General features: G+C 33.8%; 1 protein-coding gene and 2 non-coding genes across 3 annotated transcripts; 1 reads left to right on the top strand and 2 right to left on the bottom strand.

Annotated features, from left to right (window-relative positions):
* Nucleotides 1-2,081: 2,081 nt before the first annotated feature.
* Nucleotides 2,082-22,041, bottom strand: LOC124353916. Its single transcript, XM_046803972.1, has 7 exons — nt 21,893-22,041; nt 20,464-20,685; nt 9,088-9,233; nt 5,796-5,964; nt 4,107-4,319; nt 3,456-3,763; nt 2,082-2,844 (listed from the first exon to the last, which is right to left on the bottom strand). Exons 2-7 carry the CDS (start codon nt 20,581-20,583, stop codon nt 2,376-2,378), a joined length of 1,425 nt encoding a protein of 474 aa, XP_046659928.1. The 5' UTR covers nt 20,584-20,685; nt 21,893-22,041; the 3' UTR covers nt 2,082-2,375.
* On the bottom strand, nt 12,808-12,948 carry LOC124356388. The gene has a single exon (XR_006921871.1). It is a non-coding gene; the product is annotated as a U4 spliceosomal RNA (small nuclear RNA).
* On the top strand, nt 14,438-14,578 carry LOC124356387. The gene has a single exon (XR_006921870.1). It is a non-coding gene; the product is annotated as a U4 spliceosomal RNA (small nuclear RNA).
* Nucleotides 22,042-22,947: the final 906 nt, after the last annotated feature.

Here is a 22,947-nt window from a genome sequence, read left to right as displayed (position 1 = left end):
AAGACCCAGACCAGAACATTTGGATATAGACAGCTTTGTGGCCTTAAACATGGCAATACAGTACTGTCACAATAACGACCTGGTTGTTAACGAAACTAAGACACAGCAACTAATACTGGGACGACAAAAACAGGATGTATCAGGACTACCCGACCTTGAAGAAATTTCTTCTTGTCGATACCTAGGAGTTACTCTGGACGACAAGCTATCCTGGAGACCTCATGTGGATACTCTCTGCCGTAGATTAAGCACAGGACTCTACGTAATACGAAGAATTAAGAACACCAGTGACATCGATAGCGCAAAAATAGCTTACCACGCACTGTTTGAGTCTCATCTTCGCTATGGGATTGCAGTGTGGGGAGGAACCACAATGGGAAATTTGCAGCGAGTACTTGTGCAACAAAAACAAGCAGTTAGAAGCCTTAAAGGTTTGGAACCGAGAGCATCCTGCAGAGAAGCCTTCCGGGAACTCAAAATTATGACAGTAATCAACCTCTATATCCTAGAATTAGTCTCCTACGCTCACATCAAAATGCCATCAACAGTGAGAAGTGGAGTACAAATTCACCAGTACAATACAAGACATGCTACTAACTACTGCCTTCCAGTACACACCCACGCCTCAACGGAAAAGAAACCAAGCTACATCGGTGTGAAGATCTGGAATTCACTACCAGAAGCCCTCAAGAGGATAGACCGACAGTGGTTTAGAAAAGATCTGCGAGCCTGGCTGCAAGACAACCCATTCTACTCCGTCACTGAGTTCTTTGAATGGAGACCACAGAACAACCCTTAGTGTACAACTTTTTGATTCTTGTTGTCTATGTATACGAAATGTATTATTATGTAAATTGACGCAACTACTGATCACTTATCATTGATCACTGCTGATCTTAAAGATCATGTAAATAAAGAGTTTTGACTTTTGCTGACATTTTTTAAATGGCTGCTATTTTCCAGTATGGCGAACTTATATTTGTATTACAGATTATCTTATTTTCTATGATGAATTCAGGTAAAAACATCAATTTTTATTCTTGACATTATTCTAGACATTTTTATTCTTGAATAATTTTTGATTATGCTATATGAGATACAGAGAGCCAAAGTTTTGTTAAATATGGACAAACACCAATAATTAACTCTATGCACTCGAAGGCAGTATTTATAATTTGTCCTTGAAGCTCTACTGGCTGATGCCATTTTGTCAGAAGCGCTGATTAATTTTTGCTGTAATGTTATCTTGGCAGTTGTGTCCAGCTGTACTGGCCAAGATATAATACATCCATAGCTCGTAAGGCCAGTACCACTGGCCACTAAACATAGCAATTATTTTCTAATATTCTATTTGTTTTATAAAGAATGAGTGCTAAAACCTATCAAGCAGATTTATTTTAAAGTAATTTTTAATTAAAGCATAAATTTTATATCAGCCTATACATCTTCACTAAACATTTACTGTGCAAATAAGACGAATTATGCATATTGAGCCTGTACACTGAAGTGATAGAAGGGATAGAAACCTAAAAAACTTGACTAGAAGATGTGCTTACTATTCTTGACTACATATAGGTATGTGTTTTTAAAAGCTTTATTCCGTAAAAAAAATGTAAAGACTGAGAAAAATGTAAAATAGTTCATGTTTGAGTATAACATAACACTGTAAAGCCTACTTTATAACATTTTAGTTACATTATATTTGTTAACAATGTACATATAAGAGTTGAATTTCCCATTGTATGTTTATCTTTGTATTTAAAAAATTCTTTAAAAATAAATTTTAATTTATTTTAAATTTTTTCTTTAAACGTTTTAAATTTTTATGCAAATAACACGGAGGAAATTGAAAAATTATTTCGATCTGGGGAGTCAAACAACAAATATGGCCGCCAAGTTGTCAATGAAAGTAGCGTGGCCATCTGTACTGGCCATACGAGTTGCGAGTTGTCTACAGCCTTGGTGTGGCCAGTGCTGCTGGCCTTTCGAGTGCAAAGAGTTAAAGAAGAAAAACCAAACAATGCTGTTTGATTTGTGTCAGATTAGATTACATTCAACAGTTCAATGACTAATATACATTATCGAATTATATGTGTGATTTATTGCATAAAATTAAATTAAATTGTTTAAAATTAAGCAAATCATAGTACTTAAAGATGTTATGGTTCTCAGAGTATTAAAAGTAGAGAACTACATTTAAAAATAAAGGAATTACAAATTATTGTATCTGAAGCATGTGGACTATTGAAAACAGGTACATTACTGAACTGATAGGTAAGTGTCACCAACATGTGCTTTTAGACATGAGTGCATGGGCGTCAGTGGTTATTCTGGAAGGGCTTTTTAACTGGGGGGTCCCAAGAGGGTAATGGTGGTCAGGAGAGGGGTGCCGAGGTAACCTCAGGGAGATTGCAGAGCGCCATTGATTGGTTCCACTGATTCCCTACGGCCATCAGCAACCTGCTTCTGTAACGGTAAAGTGTCCTGTCCAGCACAGATGGGGAATTGATACAATTGTTCCCTCCGGACTCGCACAGCCTGTAGTGATGCATGATGGCCATGTGTGGTGGAACATTGAGAGTGTTGTAACCAGGTACTAGTTCCCAGACAAAGTGGTTGCCCGCCTCTATGACCAGCTCAGGCCGACAAATGTACTTGCTGCGTTGTCTGTGTGGGTTTAGTTGCACTTTCCGTCTCGTCTTCCGTAGTGTCACCATATTCGTTTCGAGAGTGTCCAAAACGTTCTCGGACTCCTGGATATCATCAGGCCACTGCAGGTAGAAGAAGGCATTCCGGAAGGAATAGGAGCCTGCTGACCTTGTATTGATTTGCTTCCCCAACCGCCTACAGGAACAGATTATACTGAATTAGTAGTAAGTGATCGTGACAAAGTGAATTGTAACAAAATACCTCAACCATGGGAGATTATGATCATCTGCATGTTCATAATGTGTTGGATTGTTGGATGTCACATATTTATAAACATAAATTTTCAGAGGTGGACTGCTTTTTGTCTCTAAAGGTTCAATGGCATTACAAGCTATATCAGCTGTATCACACAATACCACAGACTATTCAAACATGTGAAACGCTCAGTTCTCTGTTCCACGTCTGTTCATGGTTAAGAATTTAGGAAATATGAGGTAATATCAACATTTAAATATACTAATTTATTCCTAATTTTATATTTTATCCACTTTGTAGTTCTTAAATAATTTAGTTTTAAGATTATAAAATATCTAGTAAACATGAAAGAGTTGAGTAAAATAAGTTATTCCCTTAAACTACAAACTCTTATGGTTCTTTATTAGTCATTATTATAGTCAGAATGTCAATTTATTCCAAGATTGCTTTCTAAACATAACAATTTACTATTTAATAATGTTGAAATGTAATGTAGAATCAAAGTAAAACACTGTAAGAAGTACAAGCACAAGTAGTAAGTGTATACTGACTGTATGAGTTCTTGCAGCGTATCACTGTTGTGTGGCACAATGAACTCGTCCAGATCGATGAGTGCGATGTGAGAGAAGCGATACATTGTGCGGTACACACAGTCATTGAGAGCAGCGAAAATGCCCTCAGTGCGAATCTCGGTCTGTGAGGCAATGTCGAGCTGCCAGGGCAGAACTGTGATCCGGTGGCGTGCGGCGTAGTCTGCCAGCACACAACTCACCTCGGCGGAACATGTGTGGTTGTAGAAGAAAAAATGTGAGACACCCAGTAGACTGTTTAGTTCGATGAATTCAATCAGTTTCAATGTCTACAGCATTACTAGAAATAGTAACTAACCAATTCTTGCAGTTAGGATCTATTTAAATTATACAGTTATGAAAGAATCTTTTGGCTTTAGGTATCTTTAGGTTTTGAGATTAGGATAGATGAAAATAGGATTTTTGATTTAAATCTCTCAAATGTTTTGCTTTATAAGTTTTTTTGTTAAAAGTTTGTTATTGACAATGGATGGTTTGAAAGGATAATAGAAATTCGAACATTTTTCACTGTTATTCTATAACATATAGCAAAGGGTTGTTCATCATTACAATAAATTAATGTAGGAAATATTTTAACCAATTGTTTAATGTTCAATATAAAGGTATACAAACCTGGCTGTAGTTGTGATGGAGGGGTTTGATACAGACGGCCAGCTGCCCAGTGATGTTCGCTGTAGGAGAAGGGGCGTGTACCAGGAGATGGTTAGATGGTGCCACCCGCAGTCGACTGACCACAGACACAGACGCTGGCACTAACTGGTTCCCATGCAGTGGACAAAGCACAAAACAGGCGGAATATTCAAGATTCCAGTTCTCTCTTATGACCTTAATAAAATGAAAGAAAACATACCTTAGAACTTAGCTACTACGTTACAGGGTAGTTGTCTGCTTCAATGGCTGGAGGATAATCATCTTACTGTGAACACTGCAAAAACAACTTTTCTCGATTTTTATATTAGAGCTAATACGAGCTGTGATAGTGGTTGGTCCATTATTATTGGGAATTCTGTTATTGAATCGTCAGAGTACACAAATTTTCTGGGCTTGACTTTAGATTCTAGCCTGAAATTTAGTCTTCATATTGACAGTGTATGTAACAAATTGGGCAGCGGAATCTTTGTATTGCGTCGACTGTCCCATTTTGCTAATAGAGATATTCTTTTGGCTGGATATTATGGATGTATTTACCCACACCTTACCTACGGACTGCCTATTTGGGGGTCTGAAAATACCAGGACACAATACATTTTTCGGCTTCAAAATAAATCTCTCAGGGTTGTTTTGGGGTTAGCTAGAAACCAATCATGTAGGGGGTACTTCCGAACCAACAAAGTACTTACATTCCCGTGCCTATACATCCTTGAGACCTTAACCTTCCTAAGGAAAAACATGCATATTTTTACCTCTGATCTATCTAAATATTACAACTTAAGAAAATCTTTCCGTTTGCCAACTCCAAAGCACCGTACATCATTTTTTGAAAGACAGTTGTATTACTCTTCGGTTAAATTATTTAACCATCTCCCGTTAGAATTGAGATCCGAAGAAGTAGTACCTAAATTCAGATCTAAACTTAAGTGTTTTTTAATTGATAGAGAGTATTACTCTGTTAGAGATTATTTGATGTCCCATTAATATTAAGTAATTAAGATACATTGTTGTTCTTTTTATTAAATGTATATTGACCTTTGTCATGCAATGTATTTTATTGTTGATTGACAAATAAACGCTTTGACTTTGACTTAGCTTGTCAATTTAAAATCGTCTATATCAAAGTCGTTTTATATATATATATAATGACTATATATATATATATATATATATATATATATATATATATATATATATATATATATATATATAATGTTTTTAAATAATGTAAATCACCAGTTAGCCACATCTATTCATAAAATACCTCTAAAACTGTCCAACAATTGATGACATTATAATAAATACTTTTTTCACAAATCTTATTTATATATATATATATATATCTATATATATATATATATATAATATATAAACTGTCCACAATTGTTGGACAGTTTTAGAGGTATTTTATGAATAGATGTGGCTAACTGGTGATTTACATTATTAATGCTCCTAAGTACTAATTCGGTCAATACCAGGTAGCAACAGGTGCATCTCATTGTGTTTAGATACTTCGTCATGCTAATTTATTGCTCTCACAAACCTAAATCTTTAGAAAAGATGGGCATTTTCTCAATTACTTCAATCTCTCCGATTTGAATAAACAGCATACATAATATATCTACGCTTACTATCAGCGGGCATTCGTACCTTCACTTTCCCTGGTACGGAGACTGACTGTGGCTGTGAAGAAGTGGCGTTGTGGAACCAAAGCCGGCACCAGACTCGCTCCGGACCTAGGGTCTTGGTGGCGGCGATCACACGGACTGCTCGCTGGCCTCGCCTCTCGTAGTAGGCGGCAAACACGAAAAACTTGGACCTTTTGAACAAAGTCATTTAGTTAAAATTACTAAAGTGTCTTAACGGTATTAATAATTACCTCTATTATTTTACGGACTCATCAAAGAACAAAAAAAGAGGTGAATCCAACATCGAAACATTATAACCATGATTTCTGTGCAGTAATTAATACAACTATAGCTATTTCTGTGTCATTCATATTCATGAAAGATTTATTCTGGGTTAGTTTTATAGTAGTCTGCAATCTTAATACTTGTATAATTCCTTATGAAGGTTTTTTTAAATTTGTTGTACAAATTCAACATTGAATCAGACACTGATAAAACATTATTAATGTTTACATTTGCTATAGTTTTATTCAATTGCATTCTTTATTTTAATATTTTTATGCTTGGAGTTAAGAACGCCTCATTGAAAGAAGTAAACCATGTCACAAACAACATTAAAATGACTAATGACATTAACTTCAGAGATGCTACTGTAAACTCTACCTTTTATCTAGTTCAGCAGTACTCAAACATTTAATTTTAACTCCCTCTCCCCTTTTATATGGTCTAACTGTAACTCACATCCCCCATATGTATAACATGTGCATTTTTAATAACAATTTACTTTGACTGGTTAGCTCTTATTTAAGTTACACATTTATAGCCTTTTCTTATTGGAACAATATGGAACTCAATGTTAAAATAGTTAAAACATAAATAGAAATAAATCAGGACATATTTGTAACAAGTACAAATTGCTAAATATAACTGAAAAGAAAAATTAAGACTGCTAATATGATGGATGAGTCTGATTTTTCTTCTCACAAAGCTTCCTGGAGCATGGAGTCAGTTTTGATGTTGCAAAAAGAGTTGCACTTTTTTTGGCACATCTAATCTCGAGCAGTATCTGTTCTTTATAGCAGAAAGAGTAAAAGATTCAGTTTCACAAGAATCTGCAGTAATAAAAGGAAAGAGTACTCTTAAATCTTTTCACTAAAATGGATATTCTTTTTGAACATTGATTCTGAAGGACATGAGCTAACACACCTTATTTTTTTTAAGCCAGAGTATACTTTTCAAGTGAGGTTGTGAATGAATTTCATATCCACTCTAAGCCATTCAGATTCGCATAAAATATTGTGCAAGGAAAGTTTTGAATACATTTTTGTGATAAACAAAGCATGTTTTTTCATGAGATGGGATTGCCTTGAGGCCTGATTCTTCTTCAGCCACAGTTTGCAGATTTAGAAATAGCTCAAAGTTGTCGCTTTTATACCAGATTCATACAAACAATTTTTTAAGATTGTTTAGTATAAAAAATTTCATATATGTTGCCAGCCATACCATTTTAGAAGAAAAATTATGTCAACCAATAATTTATTCTGTATTTGAATATTTTTTCATTAAAAGAAAATGTGATCTCCAAAGATTCTGTTAAAAGACTTTCTCCTTGATAACCAGTGCTTCTCATTAGAGTAAAGCTAAGCTATATGCTTTGATCATATACCTTCACATAGATTATTAAAAATGTTAGGCTTCAGAAGCTGAGCTTTTATAAGATTTACTGTCTTTACGATCACATGCAAGACATCATCCATTATAGTGCTCATATAGTTTTTTGCTAGAGCTTCTCTATGATTTGTAATATTCATGATTCTGTATGAACTGTATTTACCATGCTTCAGGGGCCTTCACTTTAATTAGACCTTATAGACCAGTTTAGACTCCCAACATTATATGTGCTCCAAAAATTCATATTTTCATACATCCGTTCTTGGACATTATTGTTCTTCAGAAAGCTATCAATTGTATGAAATGTTTTTACCAGTTGTACTGATTAAAAATTGATTACAAAACAGTATATATTTCCGCACCTCATCACTTTCAATAAATCTTATATAAGCTATTAAATGTGGAGATCAGTAGCTGCATCAACTTGAAGAGCATAATTGCAGTTATTTTGTCCATTAACTGCACATGTAGATCTTCTGAAATATCATATATTTTTCTTGAGACACTGTATTTACAATTGACACAAATTCTAGTAGAAGGTTTATTAACTGATGAATCTCCACTTCGATTCACTTCAATTAGAAATCTCTTCATATACTTAAAAATTTATAGTCTACCATCAGAAAACTAGATAGTTCAAAATCTCTCTTAGTTCACTCTCAACTGAAATAATATGAACACAACCTTAAATTGCTCAAGAACTGACGGAGAGAAAAAGACTAGAAAAACAAGCCTTTTTGGTGAGGCGGTTAGAGTGGTAACAGTATACACACAATTTGGGAATGATCGGCTACGATTTCCAATCAGAGCATTGATCATGACACCCAGCAGGGATCACTTCTGGCTGGTTTATACCTACCAGTTGAACCCACCACTGGGCACAGCAAAAACCGATGTGCCACTTCAATCTGGGCAACCTTATGGATGTCCAGTAGCGGCACATCACTAACCGCAAATGTTGAGATTCTGGGGTTCATGGGCAATTCGATAGGTCTAGTCTACTGTGGAAGATGACTGTTGGAGTTGGTGGGGTTTGTTCCCTTACCTCAGAGGTTCTTGTTGACTTCAACAAGGGTGTGCCACCCCATACCTACTTTGACTGGAGAGGCTGATTCAGAGCTGGCCTCCCCTTCTTCCGGGATGACTTTGAGTTGTAGTGCCCTAATTCTTCCTCATGGATCTCGATAGGAGGCGGCCCCTACTCCCTAACCTTACCCATCCTGAATATCCTATCACTCCGGAAGCAGCGCAAAGGTTCTTACAGGACTAAGTGTAATTTATAAGCTTCTTGTCCTAAGAGAACAAAAAAAATTGATCATGACACACGGCAAGACACCTGAGCAAAAAAATCTGTTAAAGTTTATTGTTTAATTTTCATTGTAATTACCGAATCCAAATTATAAACTTACTGGAATATTTAAAAAAATATTTCACTACATTTATTTTCATTACACAAAAGTTAAATTATGTAAAAAATAACTAAGATTTGCGCTCCCCCAAAACCCTTTGTTACTCTCCCCTTGGAGGTCACCCTCCATCCCCCCGCATTTTGGGAACCTATGATTTAGTTTATTGATGCTGTCAAAATATAAGCAATTGAATAGGTATTTAAAAAATAATCAGCCTACTAAACTTAAGCCTACCTAGTGCCTGCGACACTCTGCCAGTTGCCTGCACTAGCCGAAATGTTGCCCAGGTGAGGAAGATTCTCAGGGACAGCAGTGTGGGAGCCTGGTGGAGGATGGTGACTGGGTCCTGAATCACTGTATGCTAGGTACTCCTCTCCTAGCTGGAACAGATTGTTTGATTTCACTATGTATATATGGAACATACTGGAGATTCTAAGCACTACACTCTTACTGATAAAGGTTACTATTGACAATGGATAATTTCAAATTATAACAGGATTTTGGATATTTACCACCATTAATTGTTTAAAAACTGAATTATTATGATTCAATAATTTATTGTAGCGAAACAAAAAGCCATTGCCTGTAGTGATAAAAAATGTGAAGAGTTAAAGAAGAGTTATAGGGAAGACTAATTGGAAAATTCAAAAATTTCGTAACACAGAGTTATCACGTGAGGCGGTATAAAACCAATGTAATGCGATGTGAAAAGAATTTTTATATTCAGAAACAAATTAAGGGTTATGTTTAATATTATCACGTCAATAACAAAATCATATATTGAGGTTATCACTTTATTTACCGATATTAAAAACAATTATTTATTAGGAATTATAAAAACATTAAAACAACCAAAAATACCTCAGCATTAACATTTTGAGACACATGAATCATGATCATTCAGAGATCTAGAACAAAAGTATTCATATAAATTATCATTCATCAAAAATTTCCTCAGTTGGTCATACAAACATGCCCCAATGTAAATCACTTCATCTCTATTCATAAGAAAGTTAATAGGGGGAGGGGGACTTTCAAGACACCGGGTATTATTAATTCGAACCAGAAATTCTCCTACCCATGTAAAACATGATATAAGAATCAGACTAAACTCAAGCATGAATACTGAAATAATACATTCCTGATGTTTGCCTATTGACGTTTGAAAAAATTCTTATTATATATCATATTACATCATAAACAATTTTATTAAATATAAAAGGACTTTGATTTTGGAAATTGCATATGAAATCCAGGTTAACAGCTAGTTGTAAATGAGAATAGGTAGATTCATGTGTAAAAAGCGTTTGCGTACAACGGTAGCTAAAGAATGTATATATATATATATATATATATATATATATATATATATATATATATATATATCTTTATATATTCTTTAGCTAAAGATATATGCTTAAAATATACATGGATATATGCATAAAAATCATCATCTTCATCATCAAAACCGTGAGGTGGGTAAATTGAAACTCAACAGGATATTATACACAATCTCCAAGAAATGTGTACTGCATCATTTTATCGGCAACAACTCTGGTACATTAAAATGTAAATCCTCGTATTCCAACAAACAGATAAGTCTTACCACTGTTTAAAGTTTAAAAATTTCCCATTACTAATTAATATATTTAATTCAATTTATTTTAACATAATCCAGTTATTTGAATCTCTGAATGCATTCACTCTTCCTAACGAAAGTATTACAACAGTGTTTTTTTTCTTATTCTTCTTTAATCGTCAAAGAATGTGATTTTAAATTTTCCCCTATCTTGTCTTTCTTGTTCAACTCCTCTTAGTTTTAATCTTGATAGCATCAGACTAATGTCAATAATCTAAACGTTTTATAAAACTTTTGAGAAAATTGTATATGCCTGCATAATTTGCAATCTAATGTGCATTGATTTATTAGGCTACAGTACCAACTTATTTCATTACTTTACTTCTTTCTTAAAACCAATAATATATAATATGTTCAATTCAATCTGGCTTTCATCACAATCCCTCTACAATAACCACTATATCTTAATTTCTTCGAAAAGCTGTGGCTTTCGTTAGGTCAAAATGGGCATAATTTGACTCCCTTTTTTAAGTAAATAAGGCTCTTGACCACGAGTTGTCAGGGTTTCTTAAGAAGGCATAGTTGAGTTGAGGGTGAGATATGGTATAGTTCTCTGCGGATTGTTTTCTTTGGAAATTCAATAGAATTTTTGCTGCGATTTGTATGTGGATAGTCTGGGATCTAGGATCGTGATAGACTTTTAAAGAATGGTTTTTTGCCAGATAGTTTTCTTAACACTTCCCTCTTTATTAAATTATCTTTGCATTAGTTTTGATTTTAATATCGACAATTTGTTAAAAATTCCAGGTCATACAACAACAGAAACTAAAATCTAAACAATTAAAAAAATTCAATTCTCTACTTTGATCAAACATAATTTAACTGTGTCTTGAAATAAAAATACCTTCAAATTTACCACGATTTACGGACAAATTTGAACATTATCGATAGGTCGGATAGGTATTACAGTTTGCATGAAGTTTTTGAGATTATCTGAATATGGGCTTAATATTTTCTTGCTTAAAAAGCGTTTTGGTTATTTTTATTCATTTGTATTTTATTCTAGTAATTTATATACAGACAGACGTAATAATCTCTTGTGTAATATAAAATATATGTTAAAGACTACCATCAAGTAAAGTACCAGTATTATATAAGAGACAACAATATTTCTTTACTTTCGTTGTTTACATAGGCCTGAAGTTTTTGCGAATATTTGATTGTTAAAATATGTTATAAAATAAATTAAACACATCCATTGTATAACTCCCGTAATATCAGCAGTCATTTTATTTCTATAAGTAGGCCAACTATAAAATCACGTTTTGATAAACATCCAATTTATTACATGTCCTCTGTTCCATCTTTTGTAGAATTGGCTAATATAGGTAGACAGTTTTAGCAGAATCCTACCGAGAAGTGAAATAATAACAGCGAATAAAATAATAGATGTTAAAATAGTAGGCTACAATCGACAAACTAAAGGTGTTGTACTTAAATTTGTTTGTTACTACGAACACTGTCGGTATTTATTATTATTACAAAATTCACCATTACTCAACTTTATTCAAGAACAATAGACATAAGAATGATGGTAAAACTAATACAAATTAGCCGTTCAAAATAATTATCGATAGGCGTTCATTGCTATTAGTTTGAAGAGCAGGAAGTGTACGAAAGAGGCTGAAATGTATTGCATTTCTGGATATGGACTCTTAATTCTGAAACAAATACTGTTTTACTGTCTGTTAATATTGTAATAGACAAAACATTGGGACAAATCAAAACCAAACAAAACTATGAACATTGTTCGACTACGAGTATAATTTCAGTTTCATACAAGTTTAAATATACTTTGAATAGTTTAAGCAATGGGGGAGGGAGTTACAACGCCCAAAACTACCTCCCCCTGGATACGCCTATGATTTATAATATTGGTTATGTTGAGATGTTGAACAACGTGTTTCTTTTTGGCCTTTTAATAGTACACTGTGTACATTTTATTAGTATTTAATTATCCTGATACTATGTGCAAATACGCCATATTTCGTATCCTGTTATTCTTTTGTTAAATACTGAAAACAGCCCAATTTGTTTTATATTGTTTACACTTTATAATGATAATACTATACAATAAATATTCTTATCCCATATTTTATACGTAATATTAATTTTATTGCGGTTAGTATGTTCACAAATTCACAGTTGGTTCGTTGTTTCACAGATAAAATAACATCGTAACGGAGTCATATAAGATATTATCATCATGCAGAATCATTTAAATAAGCACGTACGCTTTTATTATTATACCGCCAAGGATGACACTTGATTGATTCTATTCTCATACTGTGAGAACATAATGATAGTATTATGAGCCCCCGTAGGGGCTTCCAGAAATTGCCAGTGCGGGCGATATTTCACGCCCCCACGGCGGGGTATTGGTAAAAGTTTTCAATAAGCAATAATCGCACCTCAGATGAACTTCATTGGTTACGATATTGCCACTGCGCAAAGTTAATAGGAATGTGTAAGAGCTGAAGTGGTCTATAAACTAAAACGTTGTTCTACAAGTGAGAGGGAAACTTTAAGTATAATTTCAAACACTTCACAATAAAAATAATAACTACGCTTCTCTTTAATATACAACTAATACAATTTTCAATCAACATTAATGCTCAAGTAGATTGATATATTTTAACTTCCTGTTATCATGACGGTTTATAAATATAATAAAATAAACATTATATTTCCTTGTGCTGCTATCTCGTGGCTTTCAAAGAAACCACTCCGGCACCAGCGCTCCACGGCCGATACTAGCGCTACAAGCGGTAACATTCTGAAGTCGCACATCTCTAGTACTATATCAAATCTATTTTTCCTATTACAGAGTATCTCCAAATTACGCATGATCCGCATGAGAAATACAACACAAAAATAATAACTAAGAAATAAAGAAAACAAATTTTTGGTGTTGAATCCCCTTAAGACAGCTATAGCACTGAAATTCTCTGGAAAAACACATTACGGCTTTCGAGGTATTGTTGGCTGTGACGATTACTTTTACACATCTTCATAAATGTTCCTAATCTGTTAGTAGCTCTGGCCTTTTTTAAACAGGTCCGATTAATCTTAGTATGACAAAATCAATGTTGGGACTAGAAACATATATTTTAATTTGATAAAAATATACAAATTCTTATCTTCTGAACATGTAAATTTCAGAAATTTTCATTACTGTGTTTTGAAGCACACCAAATAACAAATACTAGGTAATTTAATGAACGTATTCTCCAATTATATGAAACTCGCATAACGCAATTCAATAAATAAATAAATATAACACACACACACACACACACACACACACACACACACACACACACACACACACACACACACACACACACACACACACACACACACACACACATATATATATATATTGTACTACTACAAACTATATTATACAACTGTTTAGATTTGAAGGAGTAGTTTATTAAGTGAGCTGTAATCGAAAGCAACAATACCTCAAAAGTCGTAATGTGTTTTTCCAGAGAATTTCAGTGCTATAGCAGTCTTAAATTACTATAATATACATAGTGTGGGAAAGGATCATGCGTAATTTGGAGATACTCTGTAATAGGAAAAATAGATTTGATATAGTACTAGAGATGTGCGACTTCAGAATGTTACCGCTTGTAGCGCTAGTATCGGCCGTGGAGCGCTGGTGCCGGAGTGGTTTCTTTGAAAGCCACGAGATAGCAGCACAAGGAAATATAATGTTTATTTTATTATATTTATAAACCGTCATGATAACAGGAAGTTAAAATATATCAATCTACTTGAGCATTAATGTTGATTGAAAATTGTATTAGTTGTATATTAAAGAGAAGCGTAGTTATTATTTTTATTGTGAAGTGTTTGAAATTATACTTAAAGTTTCCCTCTCACTTGTAGAACAACGTTTTAGTTTATAGACCACTTCAGCTCTTACACATTCTTATTAACTTTGCGCAGTGGCAATATCGTAACCAATGAAGTTCATCTGAGGTGCGATTATTGCTTATTGAAAACTTTTACCAATACCCCGCCGTGGGGGCGTGAAATATCGCCCGCACTGGCAATTTCTGGAAGCCCCTACGGGGGCTCATAATACTATCATTATGTTCTCACAGTATGAGAATAGAATCAATCAAGTGTCATCCTTGGCGGTATAATAATAAAAGCGTACGTGCTTATTTAAATGATTCTGCATGATGATAATATCTTATATGACTCCGTTACGATGTTATTTTATCTGTGAAACAACGAACCAACTGTGAATTTGTGAACATACTAACCGCAATAAAATTAATATTACGTATAAAATATGGGATAAGAATATTTATTGTATAGTATTATCATTATAAAGTGTAAACAATATAAAACAAATTGGGCTGTTTTCAGTATTTAACAAAAGAATAACAGGATACGAAATATGGCGTATTTGCACATAGTATCAGGATAATTAAATACTAATAAAATGTACACAGTGTACTATTAAAAGGCCAAAAAGAAACACGTTGTTCAACATCTCAACATAACCAATATTATAAATCATAGGCGTATCCAGGGGGAGGTAGTTTTGGGCGTTGTAACTCTCTCCCCCATTGCTTAAACTATTCAAAGTATATTTAAACTTGTATGAAACTGAAATTATACTCGTAATCGAACAATGTTCATAGTTTTGTTTGGTTTTGATTTGTCCCAATGTTTTGTCTATTACAATATTAACAGACAGTAAAACAGTATTTGTTTCAGAATTAAGAGTCCATATCCAGAAATGCAATACAATTTCAGCCTCTTTCGTACACTTCCTGCTCTTCAAACTAATAGCAATGAACGCCTATCGATAATTATTTTGAACGGCTAATTTGTATTAGTTTTACCATCATTCTTATGTCTATTGTTCTTGAATAAAGTTGAGTAATGGTGAATTTTGTAATAATAATAAATACCGACAGTGTTCGTAGTAACAAACAAATTTAAGTACAACACCTTTAGTTTGTCGATTGTACTATTTTAACATCTATTATTTTATTCGCTGTTATTATTTCACTTCTCGGTAGGATTCTGCTAAAACTGTCTACCTATATTAGCCAATTCTACAAAAGATGGAACAGAGGACATGTAATAAATTGGATGTTTATCAAAACGTGATTTTATAGTTGGCCTACTTATAGAAATAAAATGACTGCTGATATTACGGGAGTTATACAATGATGTGTTTAATTTATTTTATAACATATTTTAACAATCAAATATTCGCAAAAACTTCAGGCCTATGCAAACAACGAAAGTAAAGAAATATTGTTGTCTCTTATATAATACTGGTACTTTACTTGATGGTAGTCTTTAACATATATTTTATATTACACAAGAGATTATTACGTCTGTCTGTATATAAATTACTAGAATAAAATACAAATGAATAAAAATAACCAAAACGCTTTTTAAGCAAGAAAATATTAAGCCCATATTCAGATAATCTCAAAAACTTCATGCAAACTGTAATACCTATCCGACCTATCGATAATGTTCAAATTTGTCCGTAAATCGTGGTAAATTTGAAGGTATTTTTATTTCAAGACACAGTCAAATTATGTTTGATCAAAGTAGAGAATTGAATTTTTTTAATTGTTTAGATTTTAGTTTCTGTTGTTGTATGACCTGGAATTTTTAACAAATTGTCGATATTAAAATCAAAACTAATGCAAAGATAATTTAATAAAGAGGGAAGTGTTAAGAAAACTATCCGGCGAAAAACCATTCTCTAAAAGTCTATCGCGGTCCTAGATCCCAGATACAAAACAGCAAAAATTCTATTGAATTTCCAAAGAAAACAATCCGCAGAGAACTATACCATACCTCACCCTCATCTCAAATATGCCTTCTTAGGAAACCCTGACACCCGTGGTCAAGAGCCTTATTTACTCAAAAAAGGGAGTCAACTAATGCCCATTTTGACCTAACGAAAGCCACAGCTTTTCGAAGAAATTAAGATATAGTGGTAATTGTCGATGGATTGTGATTAAAGCCAAATTTAAATGAACATATTGCATTATTCGCTTTAAGAAAGAAGTACAGTAATGAATTAAATTGGTACTGAAGTAATAAAGCAATGCACATTAGATTGTACATTATGTAGGCATATGCAATTTTCTCAAAAGTTTTATAAAAATTTTAGATTATCGATATTAGTCTGATGTTATTAATGTCACAACTAAGAGGAGTTGAACAAGAAAGACAAGATAGGGGATAATTTAAAATCACATTCTTTGACGAGTAAAGAAGAATAAGAAAAAAACACTGTTGTAATACTTTCGTTAGGAAGAGTGAATGCATTCAGAGATTAAAATAAATGGATTATGTTAAAGGAAATTGAATTAAATATATTAATTAGTAATGGGAAATTTTCAAACTTTAAACAGTGGTAAGACTGATCTGTTTGTTGGAATACAAGGATTTAGATTTTAATGTACCAGAGTTGTTGCCGATAAAATGATGCAGTACACATTTCTTGGAGATCGTGTATAATATTCTGTAGAGTTTCAATTCACCAACCTCACGGTTAGATGATGAAGATGATGATTTTTAACCGCACGAAGATAGCAAATAATGAAGCCGTAGATGCGGGCTTTACAAATATTTTATTTAAATCGATTACGGTTAGGTAAAGTGTTGTAAATAGTGGCTTGCGAGTTCAAATCTCTTACGATTATCTTGATGGCGTCGGAGTGTTACGGTGATTTGAGGTGCAGGACGTGGGAGGGAGTCCGGAAACCGTGTACCCTTTAGAAAAATAATTTTTCTCGCCAAATGCGACTCTTATATAACCGTAAAACCAATCTTAATTGTTCTGTGGATGTACAAAAAAAGCTTCCATGTCAACTAGTTTCACGGGACAACACAGTTGGTTGACTGAAGTTGACAGGAACAGGAAATGTGGTGTAGGTCTTAACTGCTCATTGTTGCCAACCGCTCTTGCATTCCTCCCCTCACCTTAGTATTGAATTTACGGTTAAGGTTAGGAATAATGTTGCCCGGCAAAGTTAGGCCGTACAATAGTAATTATTTCCGCCAAAGTTGCACCACTGTTGACCTCTCTTTGGACCAACCATTCAATAGAGTTCTGCTCCTGCAATTTGCCTCGTTAAAGTTTAAAGCAAAGTGTTTCCCTTCAGTAAGTTTCTTGCTCTACCGTTAGTGGAGTTTACACAGCTGACTCTTTTGGTATTGGTAATAACACTGATATCAGTGCAAATATAAAATATTCACTTTTGTTATCTCCATGCTTTGTTTCTATGGTACTTCCAAACAATGTAAACGTCTGTCATCATATGAGATATTATGATCAGATAGGAATAAGGCCCAATCATGATATGATTAACAGCCACAGTGACCAGAAACAAGCCAGCTGAGCCTTAAAAACAGAGAATAAAAAAGAAGATAGTATGAAAAGCTAATAATCCAGTTTATTTTTAACATAATTGATTAGATAATATGGCGACTTTGAGGAAGAAAGAGTTTAATAACTTAAAAGTGCGTAATTATTGCAATAGTTTGCAAAATTGCAAATCTTTGCCAAATAATAAAAAGTTGTTCCTTCTAGTTTTGCAGTTTTTACTTTCTATCTGAGATCAATGCTTACAATTAACATTTTATAGCTATGGTCAGTTAAATTATTCATAGTATTTTCTCCCATACTAATTCCTTCGGGAGCGAGATAGCGAGATTTCAGTTGTGAAGCTTCTTGTCACATCTTCAACGTACCCGCTGGAACGATGACGTTTGTTCAGCTTAAGACCGTCACCGAGGCTTTTGTGAAAGAGAGTAAAATATATGAGAAAAAGGAGATCAGTAATGGAAATTTTCCAGAATCAGAAATAGTAAAAGACAGCCAAAAGTGACTGGGAATAGATTATGGGTAATAAACAAGTGGGAGAGATAACATACTCAGTATGGGTATCTCGTGGTTGTCATTAAACGTACTCATAAGAATATGAGTCCCAGCGGGCAGTTTACCTCAGTAATAGTGACACCATCTGCGAATTTATTGAAAACATTGACAAATAGTTGCTCTATGAAACTTTTCTGAATATACGTTGTAGCAGTTGTACGTGTCAGTAGAATACTCACACTTTTCAACTGTGGTTTTGACACTTAAACGGTGTAGGGTTGATAATAAACTTTAATTGGTTCATGAAGGAATCTTTCATGTCATCTTTCAGACACTTTTGTGTATGTCCAAAAATACAAACGGAAAACTGTGAGAGTAATATAGTAAAATAGAAAAACATGCAAGAAAGGGATAACTATGAAGGATTCTCTTGGCTATTTTGAGAACTCGTGTAGTATTCCCACACGTAGCAACGACAAATACACTACAAGGATTTGCTGTAATAATAACTCAAGACATTGTTGGTCATTGGTTCCACTTATTATGTTGTACTTAAAACCGTACAATTTGTCCAATTACATCGTAAAATATTAAACCAAAGTCAATAGTCTAGCAATAATTTCTTACACATTAAACGTAAATAAAAAATTTAATTCGCCTCAAATTCCGTGTTAAAACATTTTCAATTCACGTTCTAATACACAAACTACAATAGATAAATAAATACACTATTGCAGAAACGGCCAGACAGTGCATTAAAAATCTATATAATGAGTGAATAGATCAAACAATGTAAGAGGCATAGCTAATCAAATAGCATAGTTTATCTGTTTTTGTGAAAAAAGGTCAAGGTCGACGATGGGATAAGAACTTCATCAGGCAGAGAATTTTGAGGACACACAGTCACATTAATAGGTGAGTTAATACAGATTTGAGTGAGCAAAACTAGGCCTAAACAAAGCTCGAGCTTTGAACGAAGGTGGGGGAACAGAAAGTTCAAACTAGTAATTAAGTCTCTGCACCTAACACCCTCATCACACTTATCAGCTTATTAAAAAAACTAATAATCCTACATTACGATGCTTGTGCAAGTTTTTGACTCCAAACAGTAACAATAACTTACAATACGGTACAAGATAAATATATACACCAAATGATTTAAAATATATATAAATATTAAACACTTTCTTTGGGTTTGTTCCAGCGTTTCAATTAAATAGTTATTAAACGGATGCCAAATAATAAACCCGACAAGTTATTTGTTCTCACTAATGATCAATACAATAACATTAACGTTGAAATATAAAAAGTTATCAAATCTATCTATAAATCCTAAGTTTTATAGGCTGTTTTACAAATTCCTTATATAGGACTAGAACAGTAAAGAGTATTATTAAAAATAACACCCAAACATTTAACGCTTAAACGAATTTACAAAAGAATGTTGTTAATTTAGTAGTAAAAAGGAACAAAGTTTGAATTTTTTTGTATATTTGACGACTAGACATTTCTCGGCATTAAATATAAAGTGATTGAAATCTTGACGTAATGCCCTATTACTAAAACACTTACTTATGCGAAATACGACTTCAAATCGCCAGTATAAAGCAAGTTGTACTTTTTCTGCCCTAAGCCACGATGTCGTTAATATATAACATAAACAACAAAGGACAAAGATTACAACCATGTGGTATACCGGATTAAACATAACATTTGCCTTGAAAAGAATCAATTACAATAAAAAAATTTAGTTCTTGTAAAAACTAGAAGACATTTTTAACACCATCTTAGGACAAACAAAAAAAGTTTAATTTCTTTAACAACACTAAAAGATTGACATTAACTAAAGTGATGACTGATTTTGAGCTATGAGTACTTTATGCTAAGACCAAAACGTATTAGAATTTCGGTAGCCTGATACACTAGATTTGGTCCTATTGACAGTTTACATCAGGGATTGTTGTTTCAAAAAAAACTTTGGAAACAGGGCCGTGATTATGAAGCCACAGCGAGGGGTTAATGTTGTCAAGAGTGTTATCAAGCTGAATTATTTTTGAAGTAAGTTCAGCCTTGTGCTCAAAAATCACTTCACCTGTGCCCCAGGGTCGAAATCCTCGTAGTCATCTTGGTGGTGCTGATAATTCGGGTACCGACTGTTCCTCGCAGCTGCTACGCGGCCTCGATCGTTTATGAAGAATATATCTTTCAGCATTATACCCGTGGACACCGCGAAGAAAGAAGATCATGACGACGAAGAAGCTCAGATTGGCTCTGTCTCTGGTGAAAAACTTGCAGACTGCACAACCCATTACATCTGAAACAATGATTTATTAATCGATTAGTTAGCCGACAAGCCAATGAACACTTTATTTCACTTTGAATATTAAAACACATGCAGATAGTTAAGTATAATATTTTGATAACAAACTTATGGACTGCAACAAGGATCTGTAATAGGACCTAACATTTTATTACCGTAATAAACAGTAGTTTACATACTGAGCTATGGAAATATCAAACTTTCCTAACTTCACGTTTCAACTGTTTATAACATTTAAGAAGAAACAGTTAAATTTTACATTTTCATAGCCACTAAGAATTTAACAAAACACTCACATACGTGCCAGCGGTTGTCAGGATTAAACTTCAACTTAAAAAATGCACAACGAAGTATAATCAAGACGATACAGTGTTTTATATATATGTCGTTATTCAGAAAACGTCTATCTCAACCCTTACACCCTACTTTATTATTCTAACAAAAGTTCCCACGAGAACCCGTATATATGAAATTCAAGCTACCTTCCAGCCAACCAACATTTTAATCCACTCTAATATTTGACTGTTTGTGCCAGCAAAAGTTAATCAAAGACGGTTACAGCGATTATGCAGACGTTTACTTCGAGCGATGCTCAAAAAAATGTCGATTTCTACTGGTTTTATATTTATGGAATTATCAAACATAAAGATATGGAAGAACGTGTCGGAATTTATGTCATGGTTACCATTCAGATATGTAGAGTTTTATTAGTAATGTGCTGGATATATTAAAAAGAAATTGACTGTATAAAGAATGATTCTGCCAAACTTAACGACGCGAGAACGCGCAGCCAGCGTTGGCTACGACGTAACCGACGTACGCGCGGTTATTTTAGATTTTCCGGACATTGTTCGTGTCTGTTGTATATCTTTATTTATTCACATCGCTGTTTTCTAATAACTTACTACTGTAATCAAATGATGACAAACGCGCACCGCTGGCTCCCTAGCCACGTGCTGAATACCCTATTCCCAAATTGCTTTGTAGATCCATTGCAATAATACCCTGTATGCACAAGTGTAGCTATTTTAAAACTTTTATTCGTCAAGGCTAAAAACGGGCTCATCCGATAAATATGTAAATACTTTTTCCGTATTGTTAATGCGCATCGATTTAGAAATTACGGTAGTTGGCGTACTCACTCATATTGGTGCTATGTTATTGTTTAGTTGTAAAAGGTACTAGCTACCTTGAAACTTACGTGATATAAAAACACACATAAAAGCAAGATTCACTAAACCTTAAAAATATGCAACTGAACAAAACATGAAGTAGTATTTCACCACAATACTAGCAACAAACGATCTCTGATATCATAATACACAAACAGTTGTTGCAACTACAATAAACTATTCCATATGCGGACGGTGAAAACAAAGTCCCGACAGCTGAAAATATGCAAGTCAAAATAGTGTGATTAACAATTGACATACAGTTTAAATTCGTAAAATCAATCATAACACCTTAGTTTATGGTGTTTTACATAGTTGAACATTGAAGGAAAAATTAGTAAAATATTAAAATAAAAAACTACTTGGATAAACCTTTTAATATTTTTTTATTTGGTACTTAAAGCAATGTGTATTATGCACAATTCGTTCTCTATAAGACCATCCATCATCATATACAACAAAAGGTTATTTTATTTTAAATAAGCAAAAAAAAATTAATTAAAAAAATTGTCATGTGTTAAATAAATGATGAACGAGGCGTAACGCAAATGCGTATCGTACAGAGATCACCTTGTATAGAAGTTATTTATACTTTTCTGGAAATTGTACGTATCTGTTGCATAATTTGTGTTCAACATCTATTGTACGAGGAATTTTCTGCCTGTGAAAGAAAATTCTCACAGGCATATGTCGCAGAGTCTCAGCCGACAATCGGCTGGGCAATTCCAGGGGGCTAAACATCACAGGGAAAAACAACAGAAAAGACAACAAAAACAAAACATAGGACAATTATATATGATTTATGTTATGCTTTTAGGTTGTGGCTTCACCAAACGTAACAAGAATCCAGTTCACTAAGGCCCGGTCCGGCCCGGCTTTTTGTGAAGTCGAAATACACGCAATCAAATGGACACCCGCCCACTGCGGGCTGGGCCAGGCCGGTCGCAGTCGGCGCCGTGCCCAACACAGATTATAATAAATTATCATTTACTTCTTAGAATGATGGGTATTTTCTGATTAAACGTAGGTTGCCCGTTTAAAGTAACGATTAAATAGGTAGGTATATAAGTAAAATTCGTTTATG

The sequence above is a fragment of the Homalodisca vitripennis genome, chromosome 2, assembly GCF_021130785.1.
Source record: "Homalodisca vitripennis isolate AUS2020 chromosome 2, UT_GWSS_2.1, whole genome shotgun sequence".
Taxonomy (NCBI): Eukaryota; Metazoa; Arthropoda; class Insecta; order Hemiptera; family Cicadellidae; genus Homalodisca; species Homalodisca vitripennis.
The sequence above is the reverse complement of the archived record's forward strand: the minus strand, read 5'-3'. Positions and strand labels throughout refer to the sequence as shown.

Coding starts and splice junctions, on each gene's coding strand:
- LOC124353916 (XM_046803972.1), bottom strand. CDS start 20,583: ATGCTGAAAGATATATTCTTCATAAACGATCGAGGCCGCGTAGCAGCT. Junction 9,234..20,463: donor ATTTCGACCCTGGGGCACAG/GTGAAGTGATTT, acceptor AATCTGTTCCAG/CTAGGAGAGGAGTACCTAGC. Junction 5,965..9,087: donor CAGAGTGTCGCAGGCACTAG/GTAGGCTTAAGT, acceptor TTTGTTCAAAAG/GTCCAAGTTTTTCGTGTTTG.